At 38.9% G+C, this 19,442-nt stretch overlaps 3 protein-coding genes across 3 annotated transcripts in view; 1 reads left to right on the forward strand and 2 right to left on the reverse strand.

Annotated features, from left to right (window-relative positions):
- On the reverse strand, positions 1-1,046 carry LOC104965206 (mucin-2-like). The gene has a single exon (XM_010794166.1). The coding sequence runs from the start codon at positions 775-777 to the stop codon at positions 1-3; it is 777 nt and encodes a 258-aa protein (XP_010792468.1). The 5' UTR covers positions 778-1,046.
- A 1,054-nt stretch (positions 1,047-2,100) lies between these two features.
- LOC104965208 (mucin-2-like) lies at positions 2,101-11,314 on the reverse strand. The gene is made up of 22 exons (XM_010794167.1): positions 11,239-11,314; positions 10,840-11,095; positions 10,633-10,747; positions 10,342-10,432; positions 10,120-10,247; positions 9,595-9,811; positions 9,108-9,233; positions 8,907-9,021; positions 8,686-8,824; positions 8,453-8,566; positions 8,296-8,365; positions 8,052-8,189; positions 7,332-7,496; positions 6,761-6,855; positions 6,547-6,673; positions 5,833-6,088; positions 5,076-5,128; positions 4,866-4,969; positions 4,132-4,185; positions 3,083-3,262; positions 2,342-2,416; positions 2,101-2,112 (listed from the first exon to the last, which is right to left on the reverse strand). Exons 1-22 carry the CDS (start codon positions 11,312-11,314, stop codon positions 2,101-2,103), a joined length of 2,706 nt encoding a protein of 901 aa, XP_010792469.1.
- Positions 11,315-19,299: 7,985 nt separating this feature from the next.
- Positions 19,300-19,442, forward strand: part of LOC104965209 (protein saal1) — a 3,769-nt gene continuing 3,626 nt past the window's right edge. The window contains exon 1 of the mRNA XM_010794168.1: positions 19,300-19,313. Within this exon, the coding sequence (XP_010792470.1) occupies positions 19,300-19,313 (14 nt within the window). The remainder of the gene's footprint in view (positions 19,314-19,442) is intronic.

Consider the following 19,442-nt stretch of genomic DNA (forward strand, 5'->3'; position numbering starts at 1 on the left):
TCAGATGGTTTTGCTTTTTGTCNNTGTGGTTGGTGTTTCAGGTGTTGTAGTTGGTTCAGGGGGTGTAGATGCTGTGGTGGTGGTTGGTGTTTCAGGTGTTGTAGTTGGTTCAGGGGTTGGGGTTGTAGATGCTGTGGTGGTGGTTGGTGTTGCAGTTGTTGTAGTGGGCTCAGGGGTTGGGGTTGTAGATTCTGTGGTTGCTGTTTCAGGTGTTGTTGTTGGTTCAGGGGGTGTAGATGCTGTGGTGGTGGTTGGTGTTGCAGTTGTTGTAGTGGGCTCAGGGGGTGGGTTTGTAGATTCTGTGGTTGTGGTTGGTGTTTCAGATGTTGTAGTGGGTTCAGGGGGTGGGGTTGTAGATGCTGTGGTGGTGGTTGGTGTTTCAGTTGTTGTAGTGGATTCAGGGGGTGGGGTTGTAGATTCTGTGGTTGGTGTTTCAGGTGTTGTAGTGGGTTCAATAGGTGGGGTTGTCGATTCCGTGGTTGTGGTTGGTGTTTCAGTTGTTGTTGTTGTGGGTTTAGTTGGTGGGGTTGTCAATTCTGTGGTTGTAGTTGGTGTTGCAGTTGTTATAGTGGGCACACATGTATCTACTTCACAACATACTCTGATCTTATAATTGAAACATTTCCGTGGAGGTCTAAATTGGTCCTCCTTTCTACATATTAAACCCACTCCTAGATCACAAGAAACCTGTTGGCCAGTCTGAGTTACAAAGTCATCGAAGTCCATGTCAGGATTATCTGTTGCTCTACAATCAATTTCTGTGGGAGTTTCACACATTTGTATACCACTATTTGTGATGTTCTCATACGTTTCCCAGTCACTTTTGTCCTCTAATGGGTTATGCACATCGTACCACTCTGACCACTCACATGTTTTAATACAAGGTGTAGTGGATTCATTTGGTGGGGTTATATATGTTGTGGTAGTGGCTGGTGTTTCATTTGTTGTAGGAGTTTGAGTTTGTGGGGTTGTATATACTGTGGTTGTTGTAGGAGGTTCGGTTGGTGTTGTAACAGGTGTGGTGGTGGCAATTGTTGTTGTTGGGACAGTTGTAGATATGCAAGTTTCATTTTCAAATATCACTGTCGCATTCCTGCATATTGCATAGTAGCACATTCCCATATTGTCAGTGGCATTGAAAATAACTTCCTCTTCGTCGTATCTAGTATTGTTGTAATAGCAACCTGAACATTCCTCCACACACAACCCAGTGTCTTCATCAAATATCGGCGTATCTTCTGGGCATACAGGGTAGCAGCCTGTACAAATCACAACATTAAATGTAATACATTGTTTGTGCAATTGAAATTATTGTTTTTGAAATAGTTATTTATTCTACTTGAAACTGAAGATTGCTTGGTTGTCTCTGAATCTCTTTTCACACATAAAATAAGCCACATTGGATCATTTCTACATTTCAGATTTTAACCATCACATAAAGCTGAGAAAGTGTGAGTTAACCTCTCACCTTCCAGGTTGGGTAAAGGTTTGCTGCAATTTTCTTCTGGATTCAAACAGGTCTTGTAGCAAGGTTTGTGGCAAGGATTGTAGTGCCACTTGCATTCACCTGGGTTGTTGTAGTAATCACAAAAGACAGCTAGGAAGAAACGATTAAAAAAAGGTTATGTTTTAAACAAAGTAATTGCTGATGTAGGCTATCTCTTAGTGAAAGAGACCTTAAACATAAAGTCAACCTGATATGAATCCTCACATTATATTTATTTTAGGCCTAAAGATTGAAAGAAGTTTAAGGTATAACTTGGGAAGTTATTAGGCATCATGTATATACATTGCGTGTAAATCATTGCATCGGGTCCCATAACAGCTTCTTAGCACCAGAAAAGATGGGAAACCTGAGGTTATTCTTAGGGTTCGAAGGTATATATATTTCACATTGTTGTATACTTACGACAGATTTCTGGAGTTCTCCATGCAACACATACAGAAGCCTCATTACACGCTTGAGCATAAGCTGCGACTGCTGAGCAGAAACATTCACAGTCTCCTCCAGAGTCGCAGGCACATGAGTCTTTCACACAGTTTTCATAATATGGAAGGGGAGCAACCTGTTAAGTCATAAAACAAATGAGTTACATTTGTTCAACCATCACACTTAAAAAAAAAACACACAATGATTAACAATAAAAAAACACATTGATTAACAATATGTCTGCACCTTATTGTGGCAATGTTTGAACGTATTCCCAGTTATAATGCTGCACATCATTTTTGCCCAGTGATGTCGATTGGGTTTTGCGCCACAAGGGTCAGCATTCGTATCCACATCTGGGCAATTGCTTGACACTTTCCAGCTGTTTGCGAATTCTACAGGATTGCTTACTACCAGATGACCCTGGGTGGTGAAGTCGTTCTGTCCATCTCCATCAAAATCTCCACACAGACCACACACCTCTCCCTGAAAAAGCCATACAAAAGGAGTTAGTGATTTCTTTCACATTTTATTCCATAACAAACCCTTTGGGACAGACATTTTCCAGGCTTTAATATACTTCCATTATTTCCACAACCTATATACTAAATATGTTTAGTATATTATTGTATTATTATAATAATATTGTTATAATTGTAAAAAAAAGGATTTCAGAAAGTTAATATGGTGTAAACCGCTTATAGTGATCGAGGTTACAGTGATCAACTGCTTATATAGAACAGATAAATGAAACTTTGGCACAGGATTTGTGTATAGTAATCAAGTCAACCACTAACTTTTCATTTTGAGCTTTTCATACATTACAACATGTTACATTTATAAAAATACATTTTAGAGTTTGTGTAAACAACACAACACAGTTACATGTAAAGCCATAATATAATTTGAACTACAGTGAACAGATGTTATATACAGTAGGTACTGTATTGCGTTTAGGTGCATTTTTATTTAAACAGTCCAGTAAATAAATGTCTACAATAATTTTGAAAAGCATTTGAAATAGATGTACTGTATTTTGTCAAAGTGGTGTGAAGAAAAAACAGACAGCTAGACTACATATTTAAAAAATGTTTTACATCATATCAAAACTTGAATATTTAAGTCATCATATGAACAATTTCCGAGACTTACACTGTGCATTGGTTCCAGGATAATGCGAACAGTTGTTTTTCCATCCCACATCACCGACAGACCAATGGCTGATTCTATCACCACAAACAAGCCAACCCTTCGTATTCTGTACTGAATCTCAGCACCCTGGCCCAGGTTCAACTCTTCATATTTACCCTTCGATAGTTTAATTTCCATTCGCTGTAATGTTAAGGAGATTCTTGTTAGTTTGACGAAATAAATATTTTGTTGGATTGAGTCCAATATTTCAGGCACAGAGAGAATATCAGGTGTTGGTATGATGTCTTACCCCCAGATAGATTCTGACAGTTTTGGAGCATGTGGTGCCTGTAGTTCCACAAGGTTCATTTTCTGTAATGACCCCAAAGCTGTCCTGCACTGTTTTATTGCCACATTTGTTCTTAAAAGAGAAAGATGTATTGATTCATTAAACATTTTTCAATTTTTCCTTTATATTAGACATGTACCAATGGTAAAATTAAACCTTGGCTTGGACTCAAATTTTCCACAATAGATTAGTACAAACACTAGAACACAAACACAGTGTTTGACACAGAGTAGGATTATATAATTCATATTTCACTCATATTTCATATGTCTTTAAGTAAATTAAATGTAGATATCATCCCAAAAAGTATATCAAGTTTAGTCTTCAAGATTAGAAAAAAGCTAGACATTTATACATGACTGACTTTCAACATTTGTTTACCTTCACAGCAACATAGGCACAATCTCCATTAAACCCATATGTTTGCTGATCAAATGTATTGTAGTGGCCACTCCCATAAATAGTGCAAGTTTGTGGGCATTTTTTCTCGCTGCACACCCAGCTTCCACTTTTGCAGGTACTAGATCAGAAATGGTAAGATATAATACAATGTTTTAGAATACCACAATTATGTAAATGTTAATAATAATAATAATGTAATATATAAATATAATAATGTTTATGCTATAGTATACTTCTGATTTAAAAACGAGGTCATACCAGGTGTTGCACTGCTCGGGGATTTCTGATCCAGGGGCATAGATATGGCCATCGTGCTTACATGGGCACTGATTTCTTTGCACACAGGAATCTTTGCCATCATCGAGAAGGCCAGCTGGACACCGACAGCCAGATTCACACTCAGTGGAGTCCTGAGAAGAAAGAAGGATGACATAGATAGTAAAGGAGAAAAATGAATAATACTTGTTGGGAAAATACTGAATGTACTCTTCTAATATCAGAGTAGCACATGTTAACAAAGGCCCTACGTAGCTGTGTACGTAACCAGATGTATGATTACCTAGAAGAGCGTCAGGACACACTGCTTAACATGATGATTCAGCCTCTATGGAGATGGACATATGACTGTCATGTTTATTGCCTTACGCAGGCCTTAGCTAATCTGAATGTTAAACATTGAATACTGCTCTTGAACCGGTATCTAACACTCTCTTGTATATAAAGCTTGTCAGGACACTATTCAGGGAAACTATTTGTAATATGCAGCTTTGTATATGAATGACTAATTCCATTCTTGGCAGGGATAATAAGATACATGTATCCTGATATGATGACTAATTCCATTCTTGCAAGGATAATAAATACATGTATCCTGATATTGAAGATCAAGCCGGTGACGAGTGATATTTTCCAACAATACTGTTCAAGACTCTAGAAACTCTGTGGAACTAGTGAAACCCAACAGATTGTTCAACATCTTGAATGTAACAAAGCATCCATCATAAAATTAAGGAAATAGACAATAGACTGAGATGTTTTAGACTGAGAGCTTACACAATCATCGCTGTCCAGATTCAGACACGTTGGAGCACAGTGCAGGCCCAGGTCCCCTGAGCCAGCAGCAGAGCAGTTGAAGAACTGTTTTGGAGAAGGGCATGCTGCAACAGAAAAAGATTCAACATACCAGTATCAACAACAAAAGAAACAGTATCGATCAAATACTTGTCTTGTGGTAAAACATTTATAATTAAATATATAACGTACTTGATGAGCGGGCTCTCCAAGAATGGCAATGAAGCATTCCATTGTTACATACACTAGAAAAGACACCAAGGATATGAAATTAAATACAACACAAAGTTACCTGAAAATTAACAATGTATTAAATTAACTGGTGGAAAGTATATTTATATAAGGACTCTACCTAAGTACAGTTTTGATGTTCTTGTGCTGTATTTCAATGTTCAGCTACTTTATACTTCTATCCCACTTTACTTCAGAGGTTAATATTATAATTCTCTCACCTACATTTATTTGTAACCTTTAGTTACAAGTTAGCCAAGTTAGCACCAACGCTATCAGCGGCAACACACATATCTATAAACCAACAATTATTATACAAACATATCAAATATATTATTCTAAAATGGGTAATTCTGCCAAATAAGTACTTTTAAGTTTTGTACTTTAAGTATGTTTTGATGCTAATACATGTTCACTTCACTTCACTCAGTTTTTGTTCAACCTCTGGTGGGTTAATACTGCAGGCATTACAAGTGTTGTAAGGTTTGTATCTTATGTATCACTTGTATATAGACTCTTATGGCACTACTTCTATTCTATTTTATTGTATTTACTTGCACTATTTTGTCTGTTTTATTGTGTTGAACTGTTGGAGGAGCCTGGGACCTAAGATTTTCATAGACATAACTACACTGTAGCTATGTACGAATGACAATAAAAGCCTTGAATCTAGGACAGTTCAAATCCAATGTAACCAAATGGCATGCAGCTGACTCACCAGTGCTCATCTTTGATGCTGATGGACTTTCCTGACTTGATGTAGACTTCGTTATGGTAGCAGGGACATTTTGCCTTGGGGATGCAGATGCCGTTTTCATTGAGGTAGAGACCGTCAGGGCAGGAGCAGCCGTCCACAGGCAGGAAGTCAGAAATGCAACTCTGCTGCACGGAGCCGAGGGATCTGCAGGTCAGCTGGCATCTCTGATGCTGGTAAGAGAAGATCTGAGTCGCTGGGCAGTTCCTGGAGTATTTATCTGTTTTATGCACAGGATGAGAGGATTAGTGTTACTGATAAGACTTTATTACCATCATTATAATAGTCAATAGTAATTATACTGTTAACAAATAATGAATTATTATCTTGTTTCTTAATCATTGGAGATGCATCAAAGTATTTGTTAACCATTTACCAGAGTATTATATTAATTAATTAGTTATACAAATTTGACAAAATATTTCAAAAGAAGTAACAACAAATGTTGCTCATCATTAACAAATACATCATATAGTAGAATACAATAATATGCAACTATTAACTGTTAAAACATAAATGATAGATTACCTTGTAATTAGTTAACATAATCATTGTGTCATCACATAATGTCATTGTTTAATCAGTTTCACAGTTTAATTAACAATCAATTTAATAGCATTAGTGATTTTGATTGATACTAAGTGCTACCTAGTTACTTTATAGTTTTTAAATCCTTACCGCACACTTTCTCTCTCCAGTCTTCCAGGAACACTCCCTTAGATGCACAAGCCCGAGCGTAGGAGGAGAAGACGGCACACAGACAGTCCTCACTCTTCTCACAGTTGCAGCTAGCATAAGTACATCTCTGGAGAAGACATAAAGCACTTTTAGAGCATTACATCCCCATCAAAGTGTAATTGAATGAAAGACAAACAGAAAGGTTTTGCAGTACCTTGTAGTACAGCTCAGGATCCACCACTGAACGGCACTGAGCGAAGCTGCTGTCTGGACTCAGCAGCAAGGCGCACCAGTGTTTGGCGTACCACTCTGCAGAAACAATAGCCTTTTATTTTCAAAATTCTGTTTTCCTTAAAGAGACAGCTCATCCCAAAATCAAATGGCACTCGTCATGTGGTGCTTATAGCGGCAAGAAAATATCTTTTAAAAAACCTGCCAAACGTATCACTGTGCAGAAGGAAGCGTGCATCTACTCACGACTGAGACGCTAAGAAAGTTAGCTAGACAGAGAATATTTCCTATAAAAGACAGTCTGTGGATTATCTTGGGTAATAGAGAACATTTTTGGACAGACATTCGATTTATAAATGTTTGGAAATTGGAATTTTAGAAGCAATTTAATAATAATATATTTTTTAATGATTGTATAATTCTATTTTGACTGAGAAAGTAATGGTTTGAAATGCCATGCATTCCATATTTCAACATGTTACAACACTCTTCCAAATACAAATGCCCCAATTATTTTGTTTTCAAACAATAAAATATCAAGCAGTGCTTTTTACCATTTTCCACACTGAGGGAACAAGGGTCTTCAAGTCTCTCCTCTCTGTCTGGACACATGTAGTTAGCCTTCCACGAGTTACTAAAGGTGGGAGCTGTTCCCTCCACGATCCCCTGAGGAGTCTTCATGTCATCAGACAGGACCATGTTGAAGTTCCCGCATAAACCTGTAGACATTGAATATTTTATTAGCACTTATACTCAAGTGCAAACAATTGGCTAAAACTGAAAATAGTTACAAGGAAAGTATAAATGACTGTAATGAGAGTATAATGTATATTATTAGGAATGTGGGTAATCTATTTGAATTACGACTAATTTACATAAGAAAATACATTGTGACTTGAGGGTTACTAGTGTGGGGTTCAATTTGAGGTTTCAGTTTTGTTTGTTTAGAGAGAGAAGAATAGTGAATTTAAAGACAAATCCAACTCACCACTTATTACATTAACTGATGTATTTATTTTATGTATATTGTTTAGTTCTTTAGGAGGGATTCAGGGGTGGTGGAAAGACAATCAGCCTATAAATATGTTCTTGTGTCGTTACTGTAATGAATAACACATATTTAATCAAGTGTATTACAAGACATCATCATGTTTATTTGTCCACCTGTCAAGCACTACCTGTCCAACAAGTATTGCAGGTTTTTCATTTATTCATTATTCTAAATGTACAGTATTCTGACATCACTCTGATATCAAGTTAAATGTACAACTTACCACGTGTCTTTGCTCTGTAGCTTTGGTCAAGGCTGACATAGACTTGCATGACGGGCACATGCTGGATCTGAATTTGCAACCCGAAACTTGTCTGGAGCATGATGTGGAAGGATGAGGCGTGGAATATGTTGATGTCACCTGGATAAAGATAAGTACCGGTACAACATAAGTTAGATTGTTTTTGCTGATGTCCTTGCACACATTTAAATTACAATAACCTTTATACTAAGGGTTTCTGACCCACCTGAGTGGTATGGCAAACTGACTGTCTGCATGTTGTGCTTCACTGTGCCATCGGAGGTGAACATTAATACCTGGATACAAACAGAGTTGATCATTGCAGGTATAGGTTTGAATCTATGAATGAGTACGGTCTTCTTTCCTGAGAGACTTTAACTCACATTGTTTCTGTCATTGTTCAGCACGATTTTAAGACCCTTGAGGCAAGTGTCAAACTCTTGATTTGCACATGGCACCAACTGGACCAGGATGGTAAACTTTGGACTTGCTTTATCCTGAAATATAAATAGTGACAACAAAATATTAATTTACAAATGGTATTATTGAAATCAGCTCATTATGCATTTTATTTTGTAATTGTACAAAGCTATGGCTAATTCACCTTGCTTTCCACTTTGGCTAGGGTGTAGTAGCAGTCCCCATGGAAGGTGTATGTTTTCCCGTCAAAGGTAGTCACATGTGAGCCCTCCTCCACTGCACAGGTAGCAGGAGTCTGAAGGCTCTTACAGGCCCATTTACCCTCAACACATGTACTGAAACAACCCAAAAAAAGTAACTTAACAATAATAAACAAGATTAAGCTAGGCAAAATGAAATATAATGTTTCAAACTTACCATTCCTCTCTGTCCTGTCGGTAAACCTCACCAGAGTTGTAGATTTTGTTGTGTTTGCACTGACACTCAGATTGAGCAATACACCCTCTCATGGAAATATCATCAAACACAGTTCCTGAAGAAGACACACATAACATGAACTTTTTATAGACTAAGACTAGGGTATCTATAAGGGTAGTAAAACATGTGAATGGCACTAACCAGGAGGACAGAAGCAGCCGTCGATCTTGTGATCCTCACACAGAGAGCTTGTGTCGAGAAGTGTGCATGTATCCATGCAAGGGGAGCCACTCTCTTCATACACCATGTTGAATGGGCACTGTTTGGCTGTGAGGAAAGGACATGATTTAAATAAACTGATGTAAGTAATAGGGCATCAAGGGTGATATATTTAATTCTTTGATGCTTTGGATGCATGAGATAAAAATCCCCTATAAACATAAACACAGTACCTTTTCAAAATAACCCTGCTAGCTGTCAGTAGTGGAGTAAAAATTACAATATTTGCATCCAAAATACAGTTGGGTAAAATGTACAGTTTCATAAAATGAAAATAATCAAGTAGTACCTCAAATGTGTACTTAAGTGTAGTACTTGAGTAAATGTACTTAGTTACTTTCCATCACTGCATATAAAAAATAAAGATAATACAAAAACAGAAAAGCGAAAGAGATATTAAAAACCTTACCACATAACTGAGGAGACCTCCAGTTGGGAGGCGTTCCCCCTGCATGGGAACACTGTCTGGAGAACTCAGAGAGTGTGCTGCAGACACAGAAGTCATTTGGACTGTTGGAGCAGCCACACATGTCCTGCACACAGGTCAGGATGTACGGCTCAGGGTCGATCAGTGTGGTGCAGGAGCTCCAAGGCTCTGAACGCAGCATCTGGGCACAGGTGGTTTGCTAAACGGGAGGAAGAGACAAAGTTAGCAAATACGACCTGAGTACAGTGTGGGGAAATAACTGACTCCATTTAACAAGAACTGTACATAGTATACATTTGAGACTGTTGTACTTCAATATTCTGCTACATTGTACTTCCACTCCACGGGATTCAGAGAGAAATATTGTACTTTCTACTTAACTTTATTCATTTGACCAGTTTAGTCACCTTGCAGATTATTTACAGATAAGATATTACCAACATAATGTATCATAGTACAAGATGTGAGCACTTTATATCAACAGATATCACTATTGCTAACACTCACAAACTCCTTGCATGAATCCAGCATAGCCTCCCGAGATTCATCCTCCTCTTCATCCGGATCCTCACAAACTTCATTTGGACGGTGGACTTTCTGTTTGTTGCCGAACTCAATGGGGCTGATTTTGCGACCTGCACATGATTGTTTTTAAAATACCAAATGTCAAAGATGCGGATGATGATTGTGGAAATGTGTTAATGCATAAAGTAAATAAGCATAGTATACCATTATGAATGAACTCATCGTGGACAGGAACCCCATTGAAGTCTCCACAAAGACCACAAGTACGGTTTGCATAATCAGTATCCAGTTCCACCTGCAGCATAGCAAGAGGTTATGACACGTTTGGCTTTTTCACAATTTCAAAAAAGGCAAAACACCAGTTAATTGTAAATGCCTCAAAAAAATCATAAAGAATTCCTAACCAAATTCATGTATATTACAATTTAAAGTTGCATTATTGTGTGCTGAATAGTTCAATGGTTTAACAGTCAAACATTTTTCTTAAGTTTTTACCATGACTGCATCGTCTCCGTTCCACATGACAGTGATGCCGACTTTAGATTGGAGCTTGATGTTACCAGCATTTTTTTCCACTTGTACTCCTGCATTGAAGTGTGGCAATTTGACACTGGAAAATGAAGATGTTTTTCTTATTACAATGGACTTGTACATAAAAGAGTGGTACAGTTTATTTCCAAGGCTGTTGGATGTTCTACTCACGGGATGTCATTCACAGTGACCATGTCCTTGCTGAGGTAGAACAAAAGGTCGTTGATGGTGACCACCACATGACTGACTGTAGGGTTTCCATCTTTGACCGTCCTCCTCATGTGCACGGAGAACTCCTGGTAGGACTCGTGGCAGTCGGAGGCCAGGTTGTACTCACACGTGCCAGGGAACTGAAACACATCTCCGTCAAACGTCTTGAAGTGCTCCCGGCCCCATGTGCTGCAGATGCTGCTCACATGGTTGCGAACTGAGGAAAATGTTTGAGTATATAAAAAAACAGTTCAAGTTACTAAAGGCGGAAAGACTGACTTAAGAGATGATATATGCTTTACAATACTCAGAACAAAAAAGCTTAATATTCCCTCCACACAGCGTCCTTAACAATCTTACCCAGTCTGGCTTGCACGTTGATGACACTTGCAACAGACAAAGCAAGGAAACACAACCACACACTTCTCCCCCTCATCATTGCCATTGGCTTTTGGTCACCGGAGCAGATAATAGTTAGACTGCACTTGACTGGCTTTTATAGTGAGATTGCACTTTTCTTGTGGACGCCTTTTGTCCAAAGTTTTATTGCCAAGACATGGGAAACATATGCTGAATGGACGTCTGACGCATTTCAGAAGTCCAATATAATCATTCCTACATCCTCCTTATTGCTTGATTGAACAAATATGCACATTGATTAACAATTCATAGAAGAAATGGGCTGCAATAAAAGGGTTTTGTTGACAGTGTGCTCGTTAAATGATATCAAACTAATTCTCTTAAAAATACGCTCTCTTATTTTTGGATTAAATCGGTAATATTTCAGTTATACAGAGTTCAGACACATTTTACTAGAAATCTGCTTTTTTCTGCTTTTTAATCAAGTGATGAGAACTTATCAGGTATCATATCTTGGTATGAGAATGGTGTTATATGATAATTATTTTATTATCGGATTAAGATCCAACCTCGTCACAACCAGTGACTGCCAGTATATGCTTGAGCAAACAACACAGTTTGTAGCAAGCAAGGCAAGGCAAGGCAAGTTTATTTATACTGTATAGCAGCTTTCAACACAAGGCAATTCAAGGTGCTTTACAAAAATGAAAAACATTCAGACAAAGGCATTTAAAAACAGTCATTAAAAAGAAAAGATAATAAAAGAAACATTAAAAGAAAAAATACATGAATATGTATAAACATGAATAAAAAGTACATGAATAAAAAGTTACAGTGCAGTTTAAGATATGAATAGTTCAATTAAAAACAGCGGAAAAAAGATAAGTCTTCAGCCTGGATTTAAAAGTAGTAAGAGTTGCAGCGGACCTGCAGGTTTCTGGGAGTTTGTTCCAGATGTTTGGAGCATAATAACTGAACGCTGCTTTTATCATGTTTAGTTCTGACTCTGGGGACAGAAAGCTGACCTGTCCCTGAAGACCTGAGAGATGTGGATGGTTCATAATTTAGCAGGAGGTCGGAAATGTAAACCATTCAATGCTTTATAAACCAGCAGCAGTATTTTGAAATCTATTCTTTGACACACAGGAAGCCAGTGTAAAGACTTCAGAACAGAAGTGATGTGATCCACTTTCTTAGTGTTAGTGAGGACTCGAGCAGCAGCGTTCTGGATCAGCTGCAGCTTTCTAATATATTTTTTAGTGAGACCTGTGAAGACACCATTACAATAGTCCAGTCTACTGAAGATAAAAGCATGGACAAGTTTTTCCAAATCCTGCTGTGACATTAGTCTTTTAATCCTAGATATGTTCTTTAGGCGATAGTAAGCTGATTTAGTAACTGTTTTAATGTGACTGTTGAAACTCAGGTCAGAGTCCATGACTACACCAAGATTTCTGGCTTTATCTGTTGTTTTGAACATTGCAGACTGAAGCTCAGCGCTAACTTTTATATGTTCTGCCTTGGCTCCAAAAACCATTACCTCAGTTTTGTCTTTGTTTAAAAGCAGGCATAGATTACTGATAAAAAAAACAGATCCAATTTCATCAGTGCAAAACAAGCTTTTTTCTTTCAATCAGCACAAAGTGTTATGCATTTCGAAGCGTCAAACTGCTAATATTCTTTGTGTATAGTGTCTAGCCCGTATACACAAAGAATATTAGCAGTTTGTATGACCTGCCATTATTGTATGAATTGGTTAAATGTAAGCATGTAGTATAAAATGTCGGAAAACTGGAAAGGTGCTATTTAAAAACAACTCCCATACAGTTTTCTTTCTGTCCATCTTTAAGCTAAGCTGTTAAGGAACTTCTGCTCAAAAAGTGTGGTTCAAATGCTTTAGTCAAGTTTTCCAACTGTATTTAGAGTACTTCAAGAATTAGCTTGAGGAACTCTTTTGTTCCTCAGTCTGTAAGATCAGTTTGGGTTATAAGTAGGTCTCAGTGTACCTGGGATAAATGCTTTAAGTAAAAGTAAGCTATGAAATAACCTGCAGTTTATTATCCACTCTTCATAGATATAGTCCTGGCGGAAGTATGCGCCCTGGAAGTTCCTTCTGGTTAAATGTTTGTTTAAATTTGTTGACTTGGTATGCTTCATTATTTATATTGCATCTGGCGCGTGAACTGCATCGAACAACATCCTCGTTTACTGTCACCCTCTACCTGCACTGTCAAACTAAGGCACACAAAATGTGGCATGACATGGAAAACTTTCCCACTCTCTGGCGAACATGTGACAAGGAGTTTGTTGTGACTGCAGTCATTATTGGATCAAACACCATTCAAAGGTTGAACACTTCTTAAGAGACAATATTATGCAAATTAAAAAAAACTATTAATTACACACCAAATGAACACGTAATGATAAGTGATAAACAAATTTTGTTTGAACAGATATTTCTCAATTATTAAATAATAGCTGGTGGATACATCTGACTAAAGTTCAGCCTTACTGTACATTGGTTTTATCTGTGTGGTTATATCTTGGAAACAAACACATCGTCATTTAGTATTACCTCAAATAGCCGTAGAAGCTCCTCCATGTGCAAACAGGGCTTTGGGCTACTCCCACAGGGGGACAGCTGCATGATGAGAAAGGTGTATAGTTATTCCTGTCTGACAGCTTATACAGATTGACAGATATAGGATGTTGATTTAGGGAGGACTGTGCTTTGCCAAATTTCCTCACAACTGTTTGGTTTCATAGCTGGCCTATTCCAAATGTTTTAATCCGTGTTGACACATACTTTCATGGCTCATTACATGAGACAGAAGTTGCTATTTCCCATTAAAAAACAAATAATGTATGCATACATGGACATTTGAGCACGGTTAATATTTTGTGTATAAAACACACCCCAGGCCTATGCTGTCTCCAATCATTTGGAGAGTAAATATGTGTATAGAAAGTAAAGTTCTATGTTACGTAAAGTATGCAAATATAACAATTTGTATGCTGTAAAAACACACAATGGAAACAATTTCTACTTCGTCTGGCTGAAAACACTACCACTGTCTAATTAGTAATGCAATCATGAGCAGCCAGTGCTTAAGTAAGTATTACATCTGCAACTATGAATACTTGTTGTAATAATTATTGAATCATCCATCATTTGGTCTGCTTTAAAAGTCACTGTAAATGTTTGACATCAGTGCCTTAAAAAAATGTTTGCACATTAGTTTCTGAGTATGGCTAATTACTTGCCTCCAATTATTCCAGTTTTGTATTCATTATATGGCCATATATATATATGTATAGTTAATTAGGCCATGATTTCTGCTGTTATTTAGTTTATTCAAAATTCAGGAACAAGTGGAATCAGTTTTTACCTATGCAAACTTCTGGGTGAGAGTTAGTCTAGCTTAAAGTACATTTACAGTCTTGAATTCTTTTTAGGAGAAGTGTCATATTGTGAGCAACCAATTTTTGCATATTTTAACTTGATTTCTAAAAGATGTTCCTAAAATGTGCAAAAACAAGCACAAATGCGCTAAAAGTGTGAACAAAGGCTACACAAAATATTTTCAGTGTTTGAAAGTTGCATATTCTCTTAATACAGGGTATATGCAGGAATCCTGAAGTCAAATTTAATACCTTTTAAGACCTTTTTTAAGACCCTTTCCATACATTTTAAGACCTCATCGCCACTTCGAGTTCTAACCGGTTACATTGGCAACACACTTTACCTCACATTTACTATATTGATTGTAAGATAGCAAAACTAAACAGAGTGCAGACAGACTACTGAAGCCTCCTTTCCACATGAACTTCAACCTCTCTGTGAAGGTTTAATGCAGTATGCTGCTTTTTTGCTTCTGTAGACTCTGTGCTCTTTCATTCCAGTAAAACTCCTCAGAAACCATTAGAAACCAGTATTTGACCAACAAACAAAACAATTGACAAAACTTTGAACTATGAAATATGTTAAACTTTGGTGAGCTTCAGCGGGGTAATGCCATATAGGAGCTCCCTCACAAATACCCAGGGGTTAAATTGGGCTGGGGCTGTCCGGGGCTAAGCCCTGGCACATAGGACGATACTCTGACGTCATCAACCTCACACATTTGTCATATGTTTACAAAAAAGGATATATAGACAAGTTTACGCGCCAAACCACGGGTAGCGCCATAACCCTACACAAATGCACTTCATTTCCGCCGGAAGTCTTTTGCACAGAGTCTACTTCTTTGACTGGAGATGGCGTTACTCTCCCCCACCCGAATTCAGTGCAAAACTGGGAGGATAACATGACGACGTGGCCACGTCGTCATGTTATCCTCCCAGTTTTGCACTGAATTCGGGTGGGGGAGAGTAACGCCATCTCCAGTCAAAGAAGTAGACTCTGTGCAAAAGACTTCCGGNCCTGGACAAGAGTTTTAAGGGAAAGCTTAATTACACAAAAGTTTATTGAGCCGTTTCTCCCGCTCTACATCCTTGAAAACTTCCTTTCCCTTTTCGATTTGCCAAAATGGCCCACTTTTCCGTTCTGGCGGGGGACTGGGGTTTTGTTTTGCTTAAACTTTAAAACTTCCGTTTTTTTGTGTGCCGACAAAAAAAAAAAAAGCAACTTTGAATAATCCGCAAGGAGGGGAACCAAAAAAAAAAAAAGGAGCGATTATAAAACAATTAACAAAAACATTGAAAAAGAAAGAAAAAAAAAAAAAGAAAAAAAGTTTTGGTTTTCGGAAAAAAAACCCTACGTGTGCGGTAAGGTTGGTTTGGGCAATCACTCGAGAAAAAAAAAGGCAACACCACTTGAAAAAAAACGGAGAAAAGGTTAGAAAAAAAGATTTTTAAGAGGAAGTATGCTTTAAAACGACCCACCCAAAACGCAAAGCTACGAAAGACAAAGAGCACGACCACAAGTTCCATAGCGCTTCCAATGTTTTAGACAAATTTTTTTTTTCGCCCAAGCCCTAAAAGAGTAACCAGCGAACCGGAAAGATAACAAAAAAACAAGGGGGGAACCTTGGCTTGAAAAGGCCAGTTGAATTGTAAAAGGAAAAAAAAAAAAACCACCCCGCAAAAAAAAAAAAAAACGTTTTTTTTGTTTTGTTTTACCTGTAAATTCAAGAAAAAACTTTTGGTTGAGACCAAAAAAAAAAAAAAAAAAAACCAAAAAAAACCCAAAAAGGGAGTAAAGAAAAATCCTTTTTCCAAAGCGGTTCGTGGTTGGTACAAAATCGGCCCTTCCCCAGCCAAAAAAAAAAAAAAAAGGAACAGACGTCAACGACAAAAACCCAAAGCGGGCGGGAACCACTGCCCTCCCCCCAGAATAAAAGGGGGAAAAAAAAACCGCCCAGAACTTTGACAAAAAAAAGCTTTGACAGGGGGTAAAAACAAGTTTCAAGCAAAAAAAGACCGTTTTAGCTGATGAAAGCTGGGACCGGAAAATATCTGTTAATTATGAATAAGTTGTCATACACTAAACATTCGCTCTACCGGGTTATTTTTGCCCTTCAAGGGCAGTTGATTGTTTCCGCCCGAGATGGGACGAAGCAACACATGCCGCAGGACGGCCTACGTTGCCGACGTGGTAATTGTGCTGTGTGCTGTGTGTGTGTGTGCTGGTGGTGTGTGGTGGTGGTGCTGTGTGTGTGTGTGATAGTGATGGTCTAACATTGTCCAGGACGGGTATTTGCATTAGTGATGTTGTGTGATGTTGTGTGTGTGTGTGTGGCTGTGTGTGTGTTGTGTGTGTGTTGTGCTCTGTATGTATGTGTGTGTGTGTGCCGCCTGCGTGTAGATAGATAGATAGATAGATAGATAGATACTTTATTGATCCCCAAATGCCCTGCCTGGACTCTATGCCTGCATTAATTTAGCTCCATCCATGTTTTCTCTTCCCCTTTTAGATGCTCCTGAAACCTGTCAGCCTGCCTGTGAGACTGAGCCTGCTCTACACCAACATTTCAAGATGCCCAGACCCAATGGGAGGATCCGTCACATATTGACCACACATACTCTTCAACAACACAGTCTGTTAAAATAGACAAGGCCACACAGTGCGAGGCAGAAATGGGTCCTACTGTGACTAGCACCACGGTCATTGATGATGCTAGTCCCGGCTGTATACAGGAGTGCGTATGGTCAATTTTTCACCCTGGTGACGGTGTTGTTGCCTTTCAGTAAGCCATCAATTACCCTCCCTGTTGTTGACCAAATCCTGATGACCTTGATGAAGCTAAAACTAAACCTAATATTAGGAGATATTGCTCACCGCTTCAATGTGTCTACATCAATGGCAAGCATTGTGATTAGTCACTGGATTGACGTGATGGGTGAACAGTTCAAAGGTCCTGATCCCCTGGCTTCCAAGAGAGACAATTCGTGCCACCATGCCCCTTGTCGTTCAGAGGAACTACCCTCGAACCACCTGCATCATTGACTGTGCCGAAAGTGCCATGCAGAGAGCCACAAACCACGACTCAAGGAGTGACACTTTCAGCCAGTACAAATCACGCAACACTGTGAAATATCTTGTCACTGTGGGCCCTAATGGGCTAATCATGTTTATATCTGACGCCTATGCTGGCAGAAGCAGCGATAAGTTTATCACCAATGGACAGTGGGTTTCTAGACTATCTGAGGGCTGGTGATGAGGTCATGGCGGACCGTGGGTTCACAATTCGAGACTTGCTTGATGAGAGAAGGGTCAGTTTGAACATCCCTGCTTTCACCTACAGGCGCAATCAGTTGACCAATGAGGAGACGACACGCACCAGGCGAGTAGCCAATGTCCGCATACACGTGGAAAGAGCAATCCAGAGACTGAAGGTCTTTAAGATTTTATCCCAGACCGTTCCCATCAGCATGGCACCGAAACTGGACAACAACTTAACCATCTGTGCTGGCCTAGTTAACCTGAAGAGTCCACTGATCAGAGTGCCTCGTGAGGTTTAGAATCTTGCCTCGTGTCCCTGTCTACCAACACCCAGCCATGTTGTTCATTAAATACAGATAAACACAACAAATACTGCATGCATTGTATTTTTTAATATTATATATGAATATTTTCATAGTGATGTAATTGTGTGGGCTGCTTTTATATTTTAATTGTAATACCTGTTAGGATTAAACATGTGATCTTTCTTGTTGAAGCCATTTCTTTAGTTTCCTCTCAACAATTAATTAATTCAGTGTTATTTATGTACAGTATGAGCTTAATATGAATGATGAACTGTGTTAAAAGAAATTGTAGCACTCTAAGGAACATATGAAATGCAATAATGCAATAACAGTGCAATAATGAAATGAAATTACATCAAACTTTATTTTCACTCAAACAGTACAGGCACATATGATATATTGCACAGCATAAAGATATCATGTAAATTGTGCATTATGTAAACAACAGACAACTGTTGGCTCCTGTGGGCATGACCTAAATAAGGCAGTTTATTTTGGTTTTAAAATGCTGAGGGCCGCGAGGGGCAGCAACCACAACACTCGCGGCAACCCCTGTTAGTCGCTACTGCAGTATTGCCGTCGTCCGCGACGTGGTCAGCCCGAGACCGCCACCACTTGTCTCGCCCCGTCTTTTCCTTGGCAATCGCGACTTGGCTTCCGAGACCGAGCCTCGATCTTTCCCTTTCGCGACCACACTTTTCGGCGTAACAATCTGAGGAGGTCTTTTTGCGCCTAAAGACGCCTAGCGCTGAATAGCGCCCCCGTATTAGTCGTTCCTTACCGCGCTAAAAAAATTTTCCGGCGTATAATTTGGTGCCCTCGACGCGATTGGATGGCCGTTTACCGTGAAGTAAAGGCGGCCTCAGAAAACCGGTCGCAGACAGCCACATTTGGCCACAGATTTGTCAGTCTGCCCGGACCACAATTTGTCGCGTTCGCTAAAGCTAACGATTGGTCACTCGATCGAACCTTTTCTCCGGCTAAGATAAGATAATGACCTCTTACCGCCAATGAGAGGGGTGTTGGGCTAGTCACGTTGACCTCCTTGTACGCTGCAACCGGGTCGTATTGCATGTCGTTTTAAACGAGGTGATGAAGCAAGTTAGGTAACCGTTATCTTACCTTTTCGTATACCTGTCAAGCTTCCCGTAAGTATCCGACGCGTGTAAGAGAAACCGGGTGTAACGAGGGCTTTTAACAACTGGCAAAACAACTCCCTTCCAATGTCAAGACGT

The sequence above is a fragment of the Notothenia coriiceps genome, unplaced genomic scaffold (genome assembly GCF_000735185.1).
Source record: "Notothenia coriiceps isolate Sejong01 unplaced genomic scaffold, NC01 NC01_scaffold00037244, whole genome shotgun sequence".
NCBI lineage: Eukaryota > Metazoa > Chordata > Actinopteri > Perciformes > Nototheniidae > Notothenia > Notothenia coriiceps.

Coding starts and splice junctions, on each gene's coding strand:
- LOC104965208 (XM_010794167.1), bottom strand. CDS start 11,314: ATGAGGGGGAGAAGTGTGTGGTTGTGTTTCCTTGCTTTGTCTGTTGCA. Junction 10,748..10,839: donor GTCACTGTGAATGACATCCC/GTGAGTAGAACA, acceptor TTCATTTTCCAG/TGTCAAATTGCCACACTTCA. Junction 10,248..10,341: donor CGATGAGTTCATTCATAATG/GTATACTATGCT, acceptor AATCATGTGCAG/GTCGCAAAATCAGCCCCATT.